General features: G+C 38.2%; 2 protein-coding genes across 2 annotated transcripts; one reads left to right on the top strand and one right to left on the bottom strand.

The window, feature by feature from the left end:
- The first annotated feature begins 4586 nt into the window (after positions 1–4586).
- LOC150079861 (uncharacterized) lies at positions 4587–6342 on the top strand. Its single transcript, XM_090383258.1, has 2 exons — positions 4587–5276; positions 6073–6342. Exons 1-2 carry the CDS (start codon positions 4587–4589, stop codon positions 6340–6342), a joined length of 960 nt encoding a protein of 319 aa, XP_090239384.1.
- Positions 6343–12694: 6352 nt separating this feature from the next.
- On the bottom strand, positions 12695–15239 carry LOC150079860 (uncharacterized). The gene is made up of 2 exons (XM_090382667.1): positions 14466–15239; positions 12695–13374 (listed from the first exon to the last, which is right to left on the bottom strand). The coding sequence occupies exons 1-2, from the start codon at positions 15153–15155 to the stop codon at positions 13060–13062; spliced, it is 1005 nt and encodes a 334-aa protein (XP_090238793.1). The 5' UTR covers positions 15156–15239; the 3' UTR covers positions 12695–13059.
- Positions 15240–16277: the final 1038 nt, after the last annotated feature.

The following is a 16277-nucleotide window of genomic DNA, read 5'->3' as shown; positions in this document are numbered from 1 at the left end:
TGTAGACAAATCTCCTAATGGCATTATCGTAAGACACACCATGTTCCAATGACTGTGGAGAATAGCTGGATTTGATTGTTTTAAATTCATCTCGAAGTAAGTCGAAGAATTTCTGGTCTTCGACAATTCCCTCTTCTCGAAGTTCTGCTTGCGCAAGACAAACAAAAGTCTTCAATGTCTGGTCTGCTGCCTCTTTGCCTATAACATATTTTTCAGGACTATTAGTGGCCATTTTTACAATCAGAAAGGTCCTGTTACTTTTAAGGGTAGAGCAACGATTGAGAATGGAATTACTGACATGACACTCGCTTGCGAATGATAATCGAAACTAACCAGCGATGACGTTTTCAGTTACGTCATGTGGGAGGTCATTGATTGGTCGCTGCTATTAGTACTAGTAGAAGTAACGACCAATCAAACACGATGAAAGAGATGGTTCCCCCACAGATTTCCACAGCTCACTTGTACAACTACATAAGATGGCATGCATGGGAACAATGACGTCATCAGACTTGTTTCTACATGTGAAATACAAACTCTGCAGTTGGATAGTTTGTGTTTCAGATGTAGGATGACGTTGCCACGAAAATGAAACAATCTTTGAAAATGAATTTCTTTTTCAGTTTTAGTCTATGTTAAAATTAAAAAAATAATAATAATATATAGAATAAAAAGGGGAACAGAAGAATGTGTTAAATTTAAAAAGACTACAAAACATTTTCTTTAATAAAAATTAAATTAATAAAAGAGAACGAGTCGGTTAAGGATAATTCAAAGGTAAGGTCGGCCATCTTGAAGCAATTTCCATTGTTCAAAGATAAGCTCTGGAAAACGTATTTCATATTTCCCTAGAAGCATTTCAATACACGAGCATTTGGGGACCAAAGTTTGTGCAAGATGGGTGATCAATTATCTTTCCATTCATGGCAAACTTCAAACAGTGTCATCAAAAGAGAATTTAAAGTTCTTGCTAATCCACATATATTTTTATTCCGTTTGGTGGCTGGTGACGGAGCTGAGTTACATTTTTATAATCCCGAATCCAAATTAGAAATTATAAAGAATGCAATGGAAGCACAAGGGATCTAACCGAGAATAAGTTTAGAACCCAACCATCAGCTGGAAAACCGTTGGCCTTGATTTTCCGGGATCAAAAAGATTATTATTAATCGATACCTCACGCCTGAAACCACAAACCAGAGGAGAATATTATACCAGGTTGATGCCAAAGTTCAACACTGTAATTCGGGGAAAAAACGAAGAAAGGTCACCAAGTCTTGTTCTCCATGGCAATGCACCTGTGTATAAAGCCTGAGTTCTATGGGCTAAAATTCAATGCAAATTTGAACAATTAGCCCCCATACAGCTGAAATCCAAGTGACTTGAAGATTTAGATTCTATGCAGAATATATTATATATATGAGTAGTGTGTTCTCCCCTGTTTCTAAATTCCAGGAACAATCGAATGGGCGCACCGCCAGGTGAATTTAACTGACCGCTAATCTCAATAAACAGCACTGAACATTTTATAAATTTATTGAGTAAAGCGACTCCCAGCCAAAAAAACTCTGGCAAATGGTACAATATAAATTATGGACAATATTTTTTGTACAGAAATACAATGCACGTAATCAATGAATTCAATTAGTAAAACATGACAAACTAGCCATACTTTACAATGTTCATCCCGAATTCAGCTACAGCACAACGAGCTGGACAAGCAGGATAAATAGAATACCGAAGTTACTCCAACAGCTGCACAGCAAGGCAACGTGCTTCTGATTCCACTGTAGCACAAGAAACTGAAAGAAAACTGTCAACGTAAACGATTTCCCAAATCTAATATGGTATTTTATGTATATTATGGACACTGTATTTCGCTTGAATTGCATCGACTTAGTGGAGTAAACTAACCTAAACTTTCTAAACTAATGAACTAGTTAAAAAGATTCAAAAAGTATTTTTAAAAAAATAAATAAATAAAATTCTTTCCCTTCAATAATCTCTTTTCGCAAAGCTGCACAGAGTGGTTACCATGTTGGAAAGATTAACTGAAAATTCTTTCTTCAGGGAAAGTAAATGATAGACAAGTACTACGTATTACAATCCCCACCCCCTTCTCATAAAATAATTAATTTATCAAACTAATATTTTGAACAAAATGAAATGATCATTGGATTGAAACAAAAATGAGGAAACTTTGTTGTAGTTCGGTTACCAAATTATTTGACTATCGTGTGGTACTAAAGATAAAATATCTAAAACCATGGTGTGGTACTTTAGATAAAATATCTAAAACCATGGTAGTTATAGTTTTACACTACGAGTTATGCAGAAAGTTCCATTATGGACGCCTTCCAACCCTTAGAGACCATATCACCCTGCCAAGTAACTGCATCTTTTTTTTTTCCAGGACGACTCTGCTTCTTGTAATCGGGCAAAAAAGTGTAAGTAGGCACTTCTGTAGTTACTTTAGCTTCATTTCTGCATTAGAGGTTCGACAGTAATGTGTTTACATTTGTTACAGGTGAAAATGGTTGAAAGAACGGTCCACTGCAACTCTTAGCTGACCAGAAAACAGCCCGGACGTGAATCCTATAGAGAACTGTTGGCATCGTGTGGAACCTGCAGTTGCCAGAAAGACACCAAAGACCCTTCGTGAAATTCAGAAAACCATAACTCGTGTTTGGAACCATGAACTATCAGTTGATATCTTCAGAAATTGATCTTGTCAATGCCTCGACTGTGTGCTGCTGTCATCAGGGTCTGGGGCGGTTCAACTAAATATTAGTTTGCACCATGCGAACCTTTCATTTTAAAGTGAAAAGTGAGTTTTTAGAGTGCTTTTTAATATTGGACCCTTTCAGTAGTATCTTTTCGCACGCTTTATAAACGCACGTTTTTTATCAGTCGAAAAGCTAGTTTTACTCAACTTCGTTTTTCAACTAACGCAAAGCTGCTCTTTTGGGAGCTGAAAGTACATTTTTGTACAGTTGAAATGTCAACATCAGGGCTGATGTTTGTTAGATACTGAGGTACTGTACAATAGAAAGAAAAACAATAGAAACAAACACTAATAATGAAAGTTAGACTGAGATTTGGAAAATATTAGACAATAATTGGCTGTCTCTTAATCACAGACAGGCGTGTGGACAGCACAACAGCCAATAAGAGACCCGTATTCTGCAATGAATTGTGGGGGCCCTTCTTCGAAGGGCCGGGCGCCGATCGTTGTTTATATCTTCTGCTTGTATGTACCTGAAACAAAAAGTTTTTTTTTTAAATTTCCAACGTTGATACTATTGGAAATAAATACTGTGTTATTGTTAGTCCATTTTGCCAGTGAGAATCTGAAATTAATGATTTTTATTTTATGTGTTTGATGATTAAATATATATATATTATATAAGTGCCACTATGTATAGTGGCACCATCTATCGGTCCTTTCTGCAAGCTGAAAAAACATTTTTTTCCTTCTTATTCTAGAATGTAAATTTTTTTTTTTTTTTTTTTTTTTTATTTCCAATGTTGATACTATTTGTCTCCCATGTTTAGAGACACACTTTGTCTTTGAAAACGTGAAAAGTAAAGATTTTATATGTTCTGTACTGCTTTTGATGTTTAAATTTATTTTACAATGTTTTTCTTCTTATTCTTGAATGTAAAGTTTTTGTTTTTATTTCCATTGTTAATAATATTTGTCTCCCATGTTTAGAAACACACTTCGCCTTTGAAAACCTGAAAAGTTAAGATTTTTATGTTCTGTACTGCCTCCATGTTTAAATTTATTTTACCGATGTTGTGAACGATGGCTCCATCTATAGGTCCAATCTGTAACTTGAATTTTACTCCATATTTGAAATATAAATTCTCTTTTGATGACGTTGTCTGAAGTTTGTCTTAATAATTCGCACACATCCATGAACGGAAAGATTTTTGATCACCCATCTTGCATAAACTTTGGCCGTCCCCAAATGCTTATGTATCGAAATGCTTCTAGGGAAATATAAAATACGTTTTCCAGAGCTTATCTTTGAATAATGGAAATTGCTTCAAGATGGCCGATCTTACCTTTGAATTATCCTCAATTGTAAAGTTTTTTTTTCTTTAATTTTTATTAAAGAAAATACTTTGTGGTCTTTTGAATTTAATATATTATTCTGTTCCCCTTTTTATTCTATATATTGTTATTATTTTTTTAATTTTAACATAGACTAAAACTGAAAAAGAAATTCATTTTTAAAGATTGTTTCATTTTCGTGGCAACGTCATCACAAACTATCCAACTGCAGAGTTTGTATTTCACATGTAGAAACAAGTCTGATGACGTCATTGTTCCCATGCCACCTTACGTAGTTGTGGTGGTACCATTTCTTTCGTCGTGTTTGATTGGTCGTTACTTCTACTACTGCTAATAGCAGTGACCAATCAATGACCTCCCATATGACACAACTGATCAACGTATAAGGCTCATATAAGGCGCTGGTTAGTTTCGATTATCATTCGCAAGCGAGTGTCGTGTCAGTGACTCAGTTTTCAATCGTTGCTCTGCATTTAGAAGTAACAGGATCTTTCTGATTGTAAAAATGGCCACTAATAGTCCGGTAAAATTTGTTATAGCCAAAGAGGCAGCAGAACAGACATTGGAGACGTTTCTTTATCTCGCGCAAGCAGAACTTCAAGAAGAGGGAATTGTCGAAGACCAGAAATTCTTGGAGTCACTTCAAGATGAATTTAAAACAATCAAATCCAGCTATTCTCCGCAGGCATTGGACCATGGTGTGTCTTACGATAATGCCCTTAGGAGATTTGTCTACATGCTGAGATATGCACCCTGGCATTCTTGTGCGGTGGAACACTTCACGACAAAGTATCTAAGTGCAAATCATCTCAATCTTGTCAAACGATGGTTTGATGACATTAAGATGAAAAAACGACTGAATGTGTGTTTACTGGGCGCAGGTCCAGGATGCGAGGTGATTGGCTTTTTAAGAGCAATGAAGAGATTCTACAGCCTGCTGGGTGACGTAACCATTGACATCACAGCAGTTGATAAACAAGCCGAATGGGAAAACACGTTTCGTCGCTCGCTAAATTGTGCGGCACACGAAGAACTGAACCTGCCCTACTTATCGGCTCGTTTCTATCAGTGTGATCTGCTAGCGAATTGGCCCCCGGAAGTAGTGACGAGTGTGAGAAACGCGGACGTCATCCTGATGGTGAAAGTATTGTCCACGCTTTCATTTCAAAGGGAACTCTGCCAGTTATTTCTACAGGTAAGTTTATTGTGTTTGAAATAAGTGTCCTTATGAAGGCGCACTCAGATATTTTGTATCTTTTATTCTGGTGTAAACACGTGATTGTAATCTATATAGTAATTTGCTCATGTCTATATCTGGAACTTAAATTACTCAAAGACTAAACAAGCTTTCGATCTGATTCCTTGTTTTACCCGAGTCCGCCCCACTGACACTTTAACTAGCAGCAAAGGGAATCGAGGGAAAGGTGTTTGTAATTACCTCCTTATTAATCTTTGCTTCTCTCAAACTGTTTTGACGAAATATTCACTGTGGAGTTCTAGTATTATATAAGCCCTCCTCCCCTCTGGGTACACCTGTGGTATCGTATAAAAGTCTTTGTTCGGCATTGTAAAACATTCGCACACATCGAATGTTTTACAATGGGTTTTTTCACAAGTTGGTCTGTCTCAGCCAACTCTGTTTTTAATATCTAGCAAAAACATCAAACTGACCGAAGAAAACACGCAATTAGAGACAGAGTGTACTGACTCCTCAGAACCTTAGTTGCTTTGTTCTTTAAAACTGCAACCTAATCTTTTCTAAATTTCGGCACTTATTTAGAATATTCTTCTGGACTTTTATACCAAATATGCCATGAAAAAACGAATTGTGAATGTTTAAATTATTATATTTGGATATAGTGCAAATCCATGGAGTGTACTATACATCTGTCTATGTAGTGCATTCGTGCATATTATCTATTTAAAATAATTCATGTTCATGCCAGCCTTGGAATTTCCACTGTACAACTCTTTATTTTGTTCTCTTTCAGAAAGTCTTCGACGAGATGAAACTTGAGAGTCTTCTATTTTTGTTGGACAACAGTGGAGCAGCTGATGCCAATAAAGATGGTGTTCCTGATTTTCTGCAAAAACTTTTTTGGATGAAGTTATTAACTACTACAACACAAATAAGCCACTTAAGATGTTTAGAGTTACAGGGGCAAGCAGTTCATCCACATTTCAATATCCTAACGAAGAAATTCAAGAAACAATTAAGGAGATCTCTGAGGAGTATAATATTCTGCCAAACGAAACTTTAAGTACGTTTGTGGGGTTCTGGGTGAAATCTGACACTTGGGTAGAATAGATTGTGTTCCTGTTCGAATCCAGCAACAAAAATATCTAGTCCCTTATTAACTGGATGCAGAGTGTGTGGATTCCATAATAGTGGAGTTAATACTCTTGCTATTTGGTTGTCCTGGAGTGTAAATAAACTTTTTTAAATTAAATATCCAAATTTCGTTGTTATCCTGCTTTCAGCCAACAAATGATTATCAGTCCGAAAGCATGCCCAAATGTCAAGAGCGAAAAAGATCTCAGCTTTCTGCAAAAAAATTTATGGTAATTGTTCTCTCTGACTACTGTGGTTTTCTTTATTAAAAAGTCAGCAAGATGTTATCTATTGTTTTGTTAGTGTTACCAACTTCGTAATCTCTGTGCAGAATATTAAAGGAATATTTATTTTAAATATGTATGTCTTTATTTTTTGTTTAACTTCCTTCATCGTACACTGGGAGATGTGGTCCATCCTGGAGTTGAGCCGAAACTCCCCAAATGAAATCAAAAGGACAAATGAAGTGAGTAATTTCGTCTAGATCAAAAAGCGGCTATGATCCTCAACAGCCTCAACCATCCGAAATCCTGGATTGGGCTGCAGTTTGCAACTCATGATTCTTTGTGCCATTAGCTGGACAATCCACTCTATGCTTTCCAGTGTTGGCTATAAGGTTACTGTATATACGAATCGCGAAATCTGGAAATCCGGTATACACTTCGAGTGGAAGTTACATCACTGTCTTTTCCAAAAGGCTCCCGATATGCAAATTCACCGCAAAGAAATCAAATATTGTATGTAAATTAAACTGTTCCAAGAATACACACTCAAACAAAAAGAATGACTCCAAATAATGCAATGGGCCCAATTCCTATACACTTGTCATACGGGCATTGAGGATATTTTCTGCTTTCAATTTTCCAGATTAGAATTTAGCAGACGTAAGAGTCACAGAACCGACGCATGCGCTGTTTCTACATGACAGCTTTATCGAAAACAGCAGAATTTTGTGAACTTTGTGGTCTTTCGTTTGCTAAAAGCAATCTTGGTGCAAAAGTACACTGCCCTGCCATTAGAAGTACCATAACAGGAAACATGGCAAATTTGGAGATGTGTGTTGCCCCTGGACACTTCATGAAACAACTTGGATTCTAAATATATCTGTTATATTAGCTTTGAAATTTATTTTGTTTTAATGTTTTTCTAATGCGAGAGAGAGAAGAAGAAATTTGCACAATTTTATTCCTTTCTGTATATGTCAATCAGAGTGTTACCTCCTTTTATTTTAAGATTATTCATTCATGTTTTTATTTTATTTTTATCTCTTCAAATTGAGATTTTAGTGAAAATTAAGATCTGTGTTTTTAAGCGTATGTGATTGCTGGAATGAAATCAGGGTTCTGTCACTTACGGTTTTTTCATTTTTTGTATTAATACACTTCTTACCATTTAAAAATGGGTCTATTATTTTATGAAATGAAGGGAGGGGGGTGCCATGATTAGATTTTTTTAAAGGGGGGGCGTAGTAACATAAAGTATGGAAACCACTGCACTAGACTATAGACACATTCATACGCATAAAATAGTATGTTATTGGAAGCACATGCGCTTTTATACAGAACACATATATATTAATAAATAAACTATTATATTTAAATGTAACATGTAAGAAAAGATTGGGCCCGTTTCCTATATGACATTGTCATATACACTATTTGAGGTCATTCTTTTTGTCTAACCAAACAAGTGGCTCCATCTAGTGTGTCTTTCCGAAAGAGTTTAATTTATATATTTCATGAATTTGCCCTGCTAACAAGGAAGAAGTATTAATTTCAGTTAACTTTAACAAGGAAGAAGTATTAATTAGCATTAGCATTAGTAGAGGCATTTGATGCAAGAAAGCAAGCTTATGCAGCATCAGCCAAAAAAAAAAAAAAAAAAAAACCCACTTCCACTTCACCCCTCTGTTCGTTCAAAATACCTGTCCAGCTGAGCCTTAAACTTATTTAGGCTATCAACCTCCACCACAAGGGATGGAAGTCTGTTCCACCAACCAACCACCCGCTGGCTAAAGGCAAATTTCCGCACATCTATCCTACATTTGTCTTTCCTCAATTTGAACTTATGCCCTCTCAGGTGATTTTTCTGAGCGAGAGGAAGAATCCCATCAGCATTGAGCATGCTTAAACCATTCAAGGCTTTATAAAACCCTATCAGATCACCTCACTGGTGCCTAGTCTCCAGACACTGTAATTTGCAAAACTTAAGCCTTTCTTCGTAAGAGCACCCCTTTGTTCCATTCACTAATCTTGTTGCCCTTCTCTGAACTCGTTCCAGTATCCCTACATCCTTCTTGAAATGAGGCCTCCAGACCTGTATACAGTACTCTAGGTGTGGCCAGACCATTGCCTTATACAATGGAATAATCACCTCCTTATCCCTGCTAGAAAAATTCCTGTATATCATTGACAATACTCCATGAGCTACTCTTGCAGCCCGTCTGCATTGCTCAGAGAACTTCATATCTCCGTGCACAACCACCCCCAGGTCCTTTTCATTCTCTACCACTGTCAGTGTTGTACCACAGAGTTGATACGTTGCTCTGGGGTTGCTGTTTCCCATGTGTAGTACTTTACATTTGTAAATGTTAAACTTCATTTGCCACCTCTCAGCCCATCTGCTCAACCTTTCCAGATCCTGTTGCAGCAGCATAGTGTCAGTGGTGTCCTTGACAACCCTGCAAACCTTCGTATCGTCTGCAAACTTGGAGATTAAGCTTGATATACCATCATCAATAACATTTACAAATACAGAAAACAACAATGGACCCAACACTGAAGCCTGAGGGACTCCACTAATAACATTAGTCCACGATGAGCAGTATCCACTGATTACCACTCTCTGTCTTCTTTCCTCAACCATCCCTTTATCCATAGCAGCAATTTCCCTCCAATGCCATACTGCTCCAATTTGTCAGCAGTCTTCCATGTGCAACAGTATCAAAAGCCTTTCTAAAATCTAAATATATAATATCAAAGTTATTCCCTGCATCCAGTTCTTTTGTGACTGCATCACAGTATCCAATCAAATTGGTCTGGCAAGACTTTTCCTTAACAAAACCATGCTGTGTCCGAGCTATAACTGAAGTCTTGTCTAGATGATCCTGCAGTGCTTCTTTAACCAGTGCCTACATTAATTTTCTTGGAACATAAGTTAAACGGAGAGGTCTATAATTATTTGTGTCAGCCTTTGATCCTCCTTTGTGAATTGGGTTCACATTTGCACATCTCCAGTCCACGGGTACCTCCCCTGAGTCCAAGGAAGCTCTCATAATTATGGCAAACTTATTGCTTACTTCCTTTGTTGCCTCCTTTAATATAACTGGATAGATCCCATCCACCCCGGGTGCCTTTCTTGTATTTATCTTCAAAAATTTCTCGTCCACTTTACTCTCAGTTATTACAAGATTCTCTAGCTTACTGCGAGAGTTGAATACACCCCTGGCATGCCCCTCGCTGAATAACTCCTCATGTGTGAATGTCGATGAAAAATATTCATTCAGTTTGTTAGCTACCTGAGCAGGATCATCAACAGGTGACCCATCGATATCAAGTAGACCAATCTGATTCATCCCCTTCCTTCTAGAGTTTACATAAGTAAAGAACTCTTTGCTGTTTTTTTTGCATCCCTTGCCAAAAATTTCTCGTAATCTGCCTTCGCTTGCCTAACCTCCTTTGTAACTTGGTTACAGATCAACTTGTATCTGTCATAGGCTTCTGTGTTACGTGTTAATTTGTATGTATCCCATGCATTTTTCTTCTCTGCCATATGCCTCATTAGTTCATCTGACATCCACTTAGGCCTAAACCTTGAACAATATTTCTTAGTTGATATGTAAAGCCTAGTAGCTTCCAAGATAAGTTTTTTGAATGCTTCCCATTTTGAATTTGCTGTTGGTAACATCATCAGTTGGTCCCACTGTATAGAATTTAAATACTGTCTCAGTCCATCGTAGTCGCCTTTACGGAAGCAATAACCCTTCCCTTTACCCCTAATGGTAGTTACCTCTTTGAGTAAATCCCACTTCAGCACACTGTGATCACTGCCACCTGGTGGTTCCTTTAACTGCAGATTCTTAATGCATGAAGAATCACTGCTGATAATCAAATCAAGAGTATTACTCCCTCTAGTTGCCTCCCGAACATGCTGATGCAGAAAACAATCATCCAATAAATCCACAAAAGCCCTGCTAGTGTGTGAGTAACCAGCCCCCAAATTCCAGTCAATATCTGCGAAATTAAAATCCCCCCTTATAAGACTCTCTGATTTACTGGCCCACTCTATTTCCCTGTACAGTTTCTTATTTTACTCATTCAGAGTCATTAGGCCTATAGTACACTCCTACTCTCAATTTTGATCTCCCAATGCTTATGTCACACCAAACTGACTCAACACTGCACTGTCGAGCGATGTCGACTGGCTTCACTTCTTTGGATTTTATGTATTTCTTAACTAATAGCATAACCCCTCCTCCCTTCCTATCCTGTTTATCCTTTCTGTAGACGTTGTACTCCCGAAATTGCAGTTCTGCATCCCTTATATCTGTGTGACACCACGTCTCTGATATCCCAACAATATCTGCGTTTGATGTTTTGAGCAATACCTCAAATTCATCAAATTTATTTACTAAACTCCTAGCACTGGTGTACACGAAAGTTTACATGCACCTGTTCTTTTTCTTAGCTACCCTAACACAACCTATGTGTTTATTTGAACCCCAATGATTCCCAGCAGTCTCTGAAATATCCTGCATCTTGTTTTCCAGGCTGCGGCTGATTCCAATAGAAGCAGTGCAAGAATCGCTTTCACCTCTGCCAGTGGCTATTGTTAATCTATTAGTCCTTGTATCCCCCAATATAGCAGTTTTCTCGACTCACCTAACACTGCCTCGATAGCATCAGCAAATATTCTTGCACCCTTTCTATTTAAGTGTATCCCATCCCTGTAGAAGCAATCTCTCCTGTTAACAAGTACAGACCAGGCTGAAAAAAATTCTCCCCCTTGAGCCCTGCACAATCTTTCCAGGGCCGAATTGATCGACAAGGCTCTCATCATATACTCCCTCCTATCGTGTCTGGGCAGAATTGCAGACACTTTCAAATTCAACCCTAATTCACGGCTTTTGCTCAACAGTGACCTGTACTTGTTAAGTAATTCCACCGGTCTCCTACTCCTAATATCATTAGTGCCAACGTGTACAACTATATCACCTTTTGTGCCCTTAAAAGATGATATCCGCTCTACAAGGTCATCAACCTTTGCCCCTGGCAGACATACTCTGGTCCTGTTCCACCTATCCTTTTTACAAAGCACGTTCCCCGTTTCCCTGACAATAGAGTCACCAACAACTATTAGTTCCTTTGGGACCCGCGCATTCTGCCATGGGGCTTGCCGCTGTGTTGCGTGATGACCAAGTGCAAGCTCTGGCATTGGTGTGGGCAGCTGAGAGCTTGATGGGGCCCCTCACCTTTAATCCTTCTAGGGCATCCACCCTGTCCTTCAAGCTCTCATATAGGCCCATAACAACGCTGAGTTGTTATGGGTCAATTTTGATTTTTATTTTACTTGTACAGTATACAGTTCAGACAATATCTGTCGAGCGCCTTTTGAAAAAGGAAGTGATGTAACTTCCGTCCGCCAAGTATACCGGAAATCCTTTCCTGATTTGAATATATGGTAGCAATAAATCGACAGTGGAAAGGATCCAGTTCAAACTAATGGCGCAAAGAATCATGGTTTGCAACCTTTAGAACGTCCAGGATTTGGGGTGGGTGGCCGCTATTTAGAATCGTACCCACTTTTTGATTTAGACGAAATTACGTTGTATGTCCTTTTGAATTTATCTGGAGGAGTGGGACAGGCCAGGATGCCAACCCCCAAAAAGGGTTAGCATCCTGGTTCCTCATGCTACCTAAAAGCAGTTCCAGTGTATGTTGATGTTGTAATAGGGTTTTCGGGGCATCAGCGACTAAGGCCATATTGTTCCAAGTATATCGTCTGCAAATTGCTGTGTTCTGAGGTTGATTGTTTGCTGGACGAAAAACCAGAATTTCCGGAAGAGAAAGCCACACTACCTTCACCTGAGACTAACTCAGCCACCTTATGAAAAATTCAGACTTGAACTCAGTTCTTTTCCACCCGGAGTGGAGAGGACGGCGATCCTACCAACTGAGCTACTCAAGAAGACTTCCAGTGTATGATGAAGGAAGTTAATTAGAAAAATGCATTTGTATTTAAAATAGATATTCTTTTAATATTCTGCACAGAGATTACAAAGTCTGCAATATTAACAAAACACACAAATAACAAAAAAGTAAATAACATCTTGCTGACAATTTGGTAAGAAAACCAAGGTAGTTGGAGACAACAGTTACCATAACTTTTCTTGCAGAAATCAGAGATAATTTCTTTCTTGGCGTCTGAACATGCTTCCGGATTGACAATAAACTGTTCGTTCACAGCTCATCCACTGTTCGTCCACTATTATGGCAGCCACACACCCTGCACCCAGTTAATAAGGGTCTAGATATTTTCGTCGTTGGATTCGAACACGCATGTTTTTAACTTCGAACAATCACGCTACCACACTTATGGTTTTGCTTTTCAGCTCCCTCGTAGTGAAAAATTCAAATATTTTCTTCATCTACTCCCAATGGTCAGATTTTACCCAGAACCCCACAACAGTACTCAAAGTTTCGTTTGGTAGAATATTATACTTCTCGGTGATCTCCTTAATTGTTTCTTGAATATCTTCGTTAGGAAATTGAAATGTATATGAATTGCTTGCTCCTCTGGCTCTAATCATCATAAGTGGCTTATTTTGTTTGTGGTAGTTTTTAATTTCATCCCAAAATAGATTTTGCAGAAAATCAGGAACACTGTCTTCATTGGCATCAGGTGCGCCACTGTTGTCCAAGAAAAATAGAAGACTCCCAAGTTTCATCTCGTGGAAGACTTTCTGAAAGAGAATGAAATAAAGATTTGTACAGTGGAAGTTTGAAGGCTGGCATGAATATGAATTATATTGAATAGATAATATACACAAATGCACTACATTGACAGAAATATAGTACACACCATGGATTTGCAATATCTACAAACTCCACCAGAATATTGTAAAATATCGTATTCTTGCACACTAATTGAATGACTCAAATTATCATCAAGGAATGTGTTATTTAAATTTCTCTACATCTGATGAACATCACATCAAGTTGAAGCAACACTGCACATGGGCAGGTGTCTGTGATTATATTCATAGTGCAATTTAATGTACATTGTATTATTAACGTGTAGAAGATTAGATGTTTTAAATTCCAAAGCAGCTAAGATAATGAGGAGTCAGTCTAATTGCGTGCGCTCTTTGGTCGGTTAGCTGTTTATTGCAAGAGTTAGCCTGAGACCGACCAAAAGCCCTGGATGTTCGCATTATAATGTCCATTATAATGAGAATTAGGAGCGTGTAATAGGTCTAATGATTCGGATGAGTACAACGAACAATTGTGCAGAGAAATAGAGTGGGCCAGTAAATCAGAATGTCTTGTAATGGGAGATTTTAACTTTCCAGATATTGACTGGAACCTGTGGGTTGGTCACTCACACATCAGCCGTCATCTCCAATAATTGATGTGGGAATGTCAATACACAGCCAAATAAAGGAAGACTTTTATACGATACCACAGAGCCAGATGGCTAAATATTATTGGGACTTAAGGAATTATATAATACTAGAATAACAATAGCGAATATTTCGTCAAAACTGCTTGAGAGAAGAAGTAAAGATTAATATCGAAGTAATTACAAAATCCTTTCCCTCGGCTCCCTTCACTGCTAGCTAAGGTGTGAGTGGGATGACCTTGGTTAAAAAAAAAAAAAAAAGGAATTAGGTCGAAAGCTGGTTTAGTCTTTGAGATAGTCAAGTTCCAGACAGAGACGAAGAGACATAAGCAACTTATTATATAGATTATGGTCAAGTGTTTACGCTAGAAAAGATCCAAATATCTGTGTGCGCCACCATAAGGATACGTATTTCAAACACAATAAACTTACCTGTAGAAATAACTGGCAGCGTTTCCGTTGAGATGAAAGGCTGGACAATACTTTCACCATCAGGATGACATCCGCCTCTTTTACACTTCTCGAGACCTCCGGAGGCCAATCTGTTAACAGATCACATTGATAGAAATGAGTTGATATGTCGGACAGGTTCAGTTCTTCGTGTGCCACGTGATTTAGCGAGCGACGAAACGTGTTTTCCCAATCTGCCTGTTTATCCACCGCACTGATGTTAATGGCTACGTCACCAAGCAGGCTATAGTATCTCTTCATTGCTCTTAAAAAGCCAATCACCTCGCATCCTGGACCTGCGCCCAGTAAACACACATTCAGTTGTTTTTTCATCTTAATGTGATCAAACCATCGTTTGACAAGATTCAGATGATTTTCGCTTAGATACTTTGCCGCGAAGTGTTCCACCGCACAAGAATGCCAGGGTGCGTATCTCAGCAAGTAGACAAATCTCCTAAGGGCATTATCGTAAGGCACACCATGTTCCAACGCCTCTGGAGAATAGCTGGATTTGATTGTTTTAAATTCATCTCGAAGTAAGTCGAAGAATTTCTGGTCTTCGACAATTCCCTCTTCTCGAAGTTCTGCTTGCGCAAGAGAAACAAAATTCTTCAATGTCTGGTCTGCTGCCTCTTTGGCTATAACATATTTTTCCGAACTATTAGTGGCCATTTTTGCAATCAGAAAGCTCCTGTTACTTTTAAATGCAGAGCCAAGATTGAAAACGGAGTCACTGACACGACACTTGCTTGCGAATGATAATCGAAACTACCCGGCGGTGTCTTATATGAGCTCTGACGTTTTTTAGTTACATCATGTGGGAGGTCATTGATTGGTCGCTCCTATCAGTAGTAGTAGAAGTAGCGACCAATCAAACACGATGATACAGGGGATTTCCCAGCAGATTTCCATTTACTTGTTGCGACATCGTAAGACAGCATGCGCAACAGACAAACACGTAGACTGTATTCAGGAGAAACTCAATATGTAAAAATTGTGGTCAATGCCTTATGTACTTTTTGCAATTTAAATTACAGAAAGTACGTAAGGCATTGACAACAACTGACCAGCTGAAGCAATTTCCATTGTTCTAAGTTCTAGAAAACAGAAGGATTAAGGTGTCTGATCTTGAAAACGAATTTCACATTTCCCATAGAAGCATTTTAACGGAAAAAAACGAGCATTTAAGGATATCCAAAGTACACCCTGATAGGTTCTGTCCATTCCTGACAGACATTCCTGATAGGAATGTCTGTCCATCCAGGCAGACATCTGAAAAAGTCATCTTTTACTTTTTTTTAGTGTGTGACCATTTCTAAGCAGTCAACAAAAATGGATGGATCGCTGAGCTAGTGTTTAATTCCAGGAGGTCTCAATCAGCAGCCACACAACACCTTAAACTCTTTAAACACAATCAGTGAAAACTTCTAAAACATCAGACAGTTGCAATGTTTTTCAAGAAATCAGCAGCGCCTTGATGGCAACGAAGATATTAACACTCTTTGAAGAATAAGAATGTTCCGACCATAATAACAAGTGTGACAGTAGGAACGATCAGTTTTTAGCATTCTATAACAAATAAATGCTTTGCTCTATACTGAAATTTTGTTTAAGCACTTGTGAATCCATTTTTGAAATAAAGCGTGCACACCACTTATTGTGTTGATGAATCCTGATTAGATGGATAAGTAGGAAAAAATGTTATTTATTGTAATCAGCGCTCTGGTTTATGTTGTCACTTTTTTGCTTATCGTGGTTTACACATGTGCAGCGGAAGTCATACGTAACATCCTG

The sequence above is a fragment of the Mastigoproctus giganteus genome, chromosome 10, assembly GCF_048544385.1.
Source record: "Mastigoproctus giganteus isolate SK-2022 chromosome 10, ASM4854438v1, whole genome shotgun sequence".
Lineage (NCBI taxonomy): Eukaryota > Metazoa > Arthropoda > Arachnida > Uropygi > Thelyphonidae > Mastigoproctus > Mastigoproctus giganteus.
Note: the sequence above shows the minus strand (reverse complement) of the source record. Positions and strands in the feature narration are given on the sequence as shown.

Excerpts from the sequence above, each read along its gene's own strand:
- LOC150079860 (XM_090382667.1), bottom strand. The coding sequence starts at position 15,155 with ATGGCCACTAATAGTTCGGAAAAATATGTTATAGCCAAAGAGGCAGCA. Across the intron at positions 13,375-14,465 it reads GCTGCCAGTTATTTCTACAG|AAAGTCTTCCACGAGATGAA; the intron begins GTAAGTTTATTG and ends ATTCTCTTTCAG.
- LOC150079861 (XM_090383258.1), top strand. The coding sequence starts at position 4,587 with ATGGCCACTAATAGTCCGGTAAAATTTGTTATAGCCAAAGAGGCAGCA. Across the intron at positions 5,277-6,072 it reads TCTGCCAGTTATTTCTACAG|AAAGTCTTCGACGAGATGAA; the intron begins GTAAGTTTATTG and ends GTTCTCTTTCAG.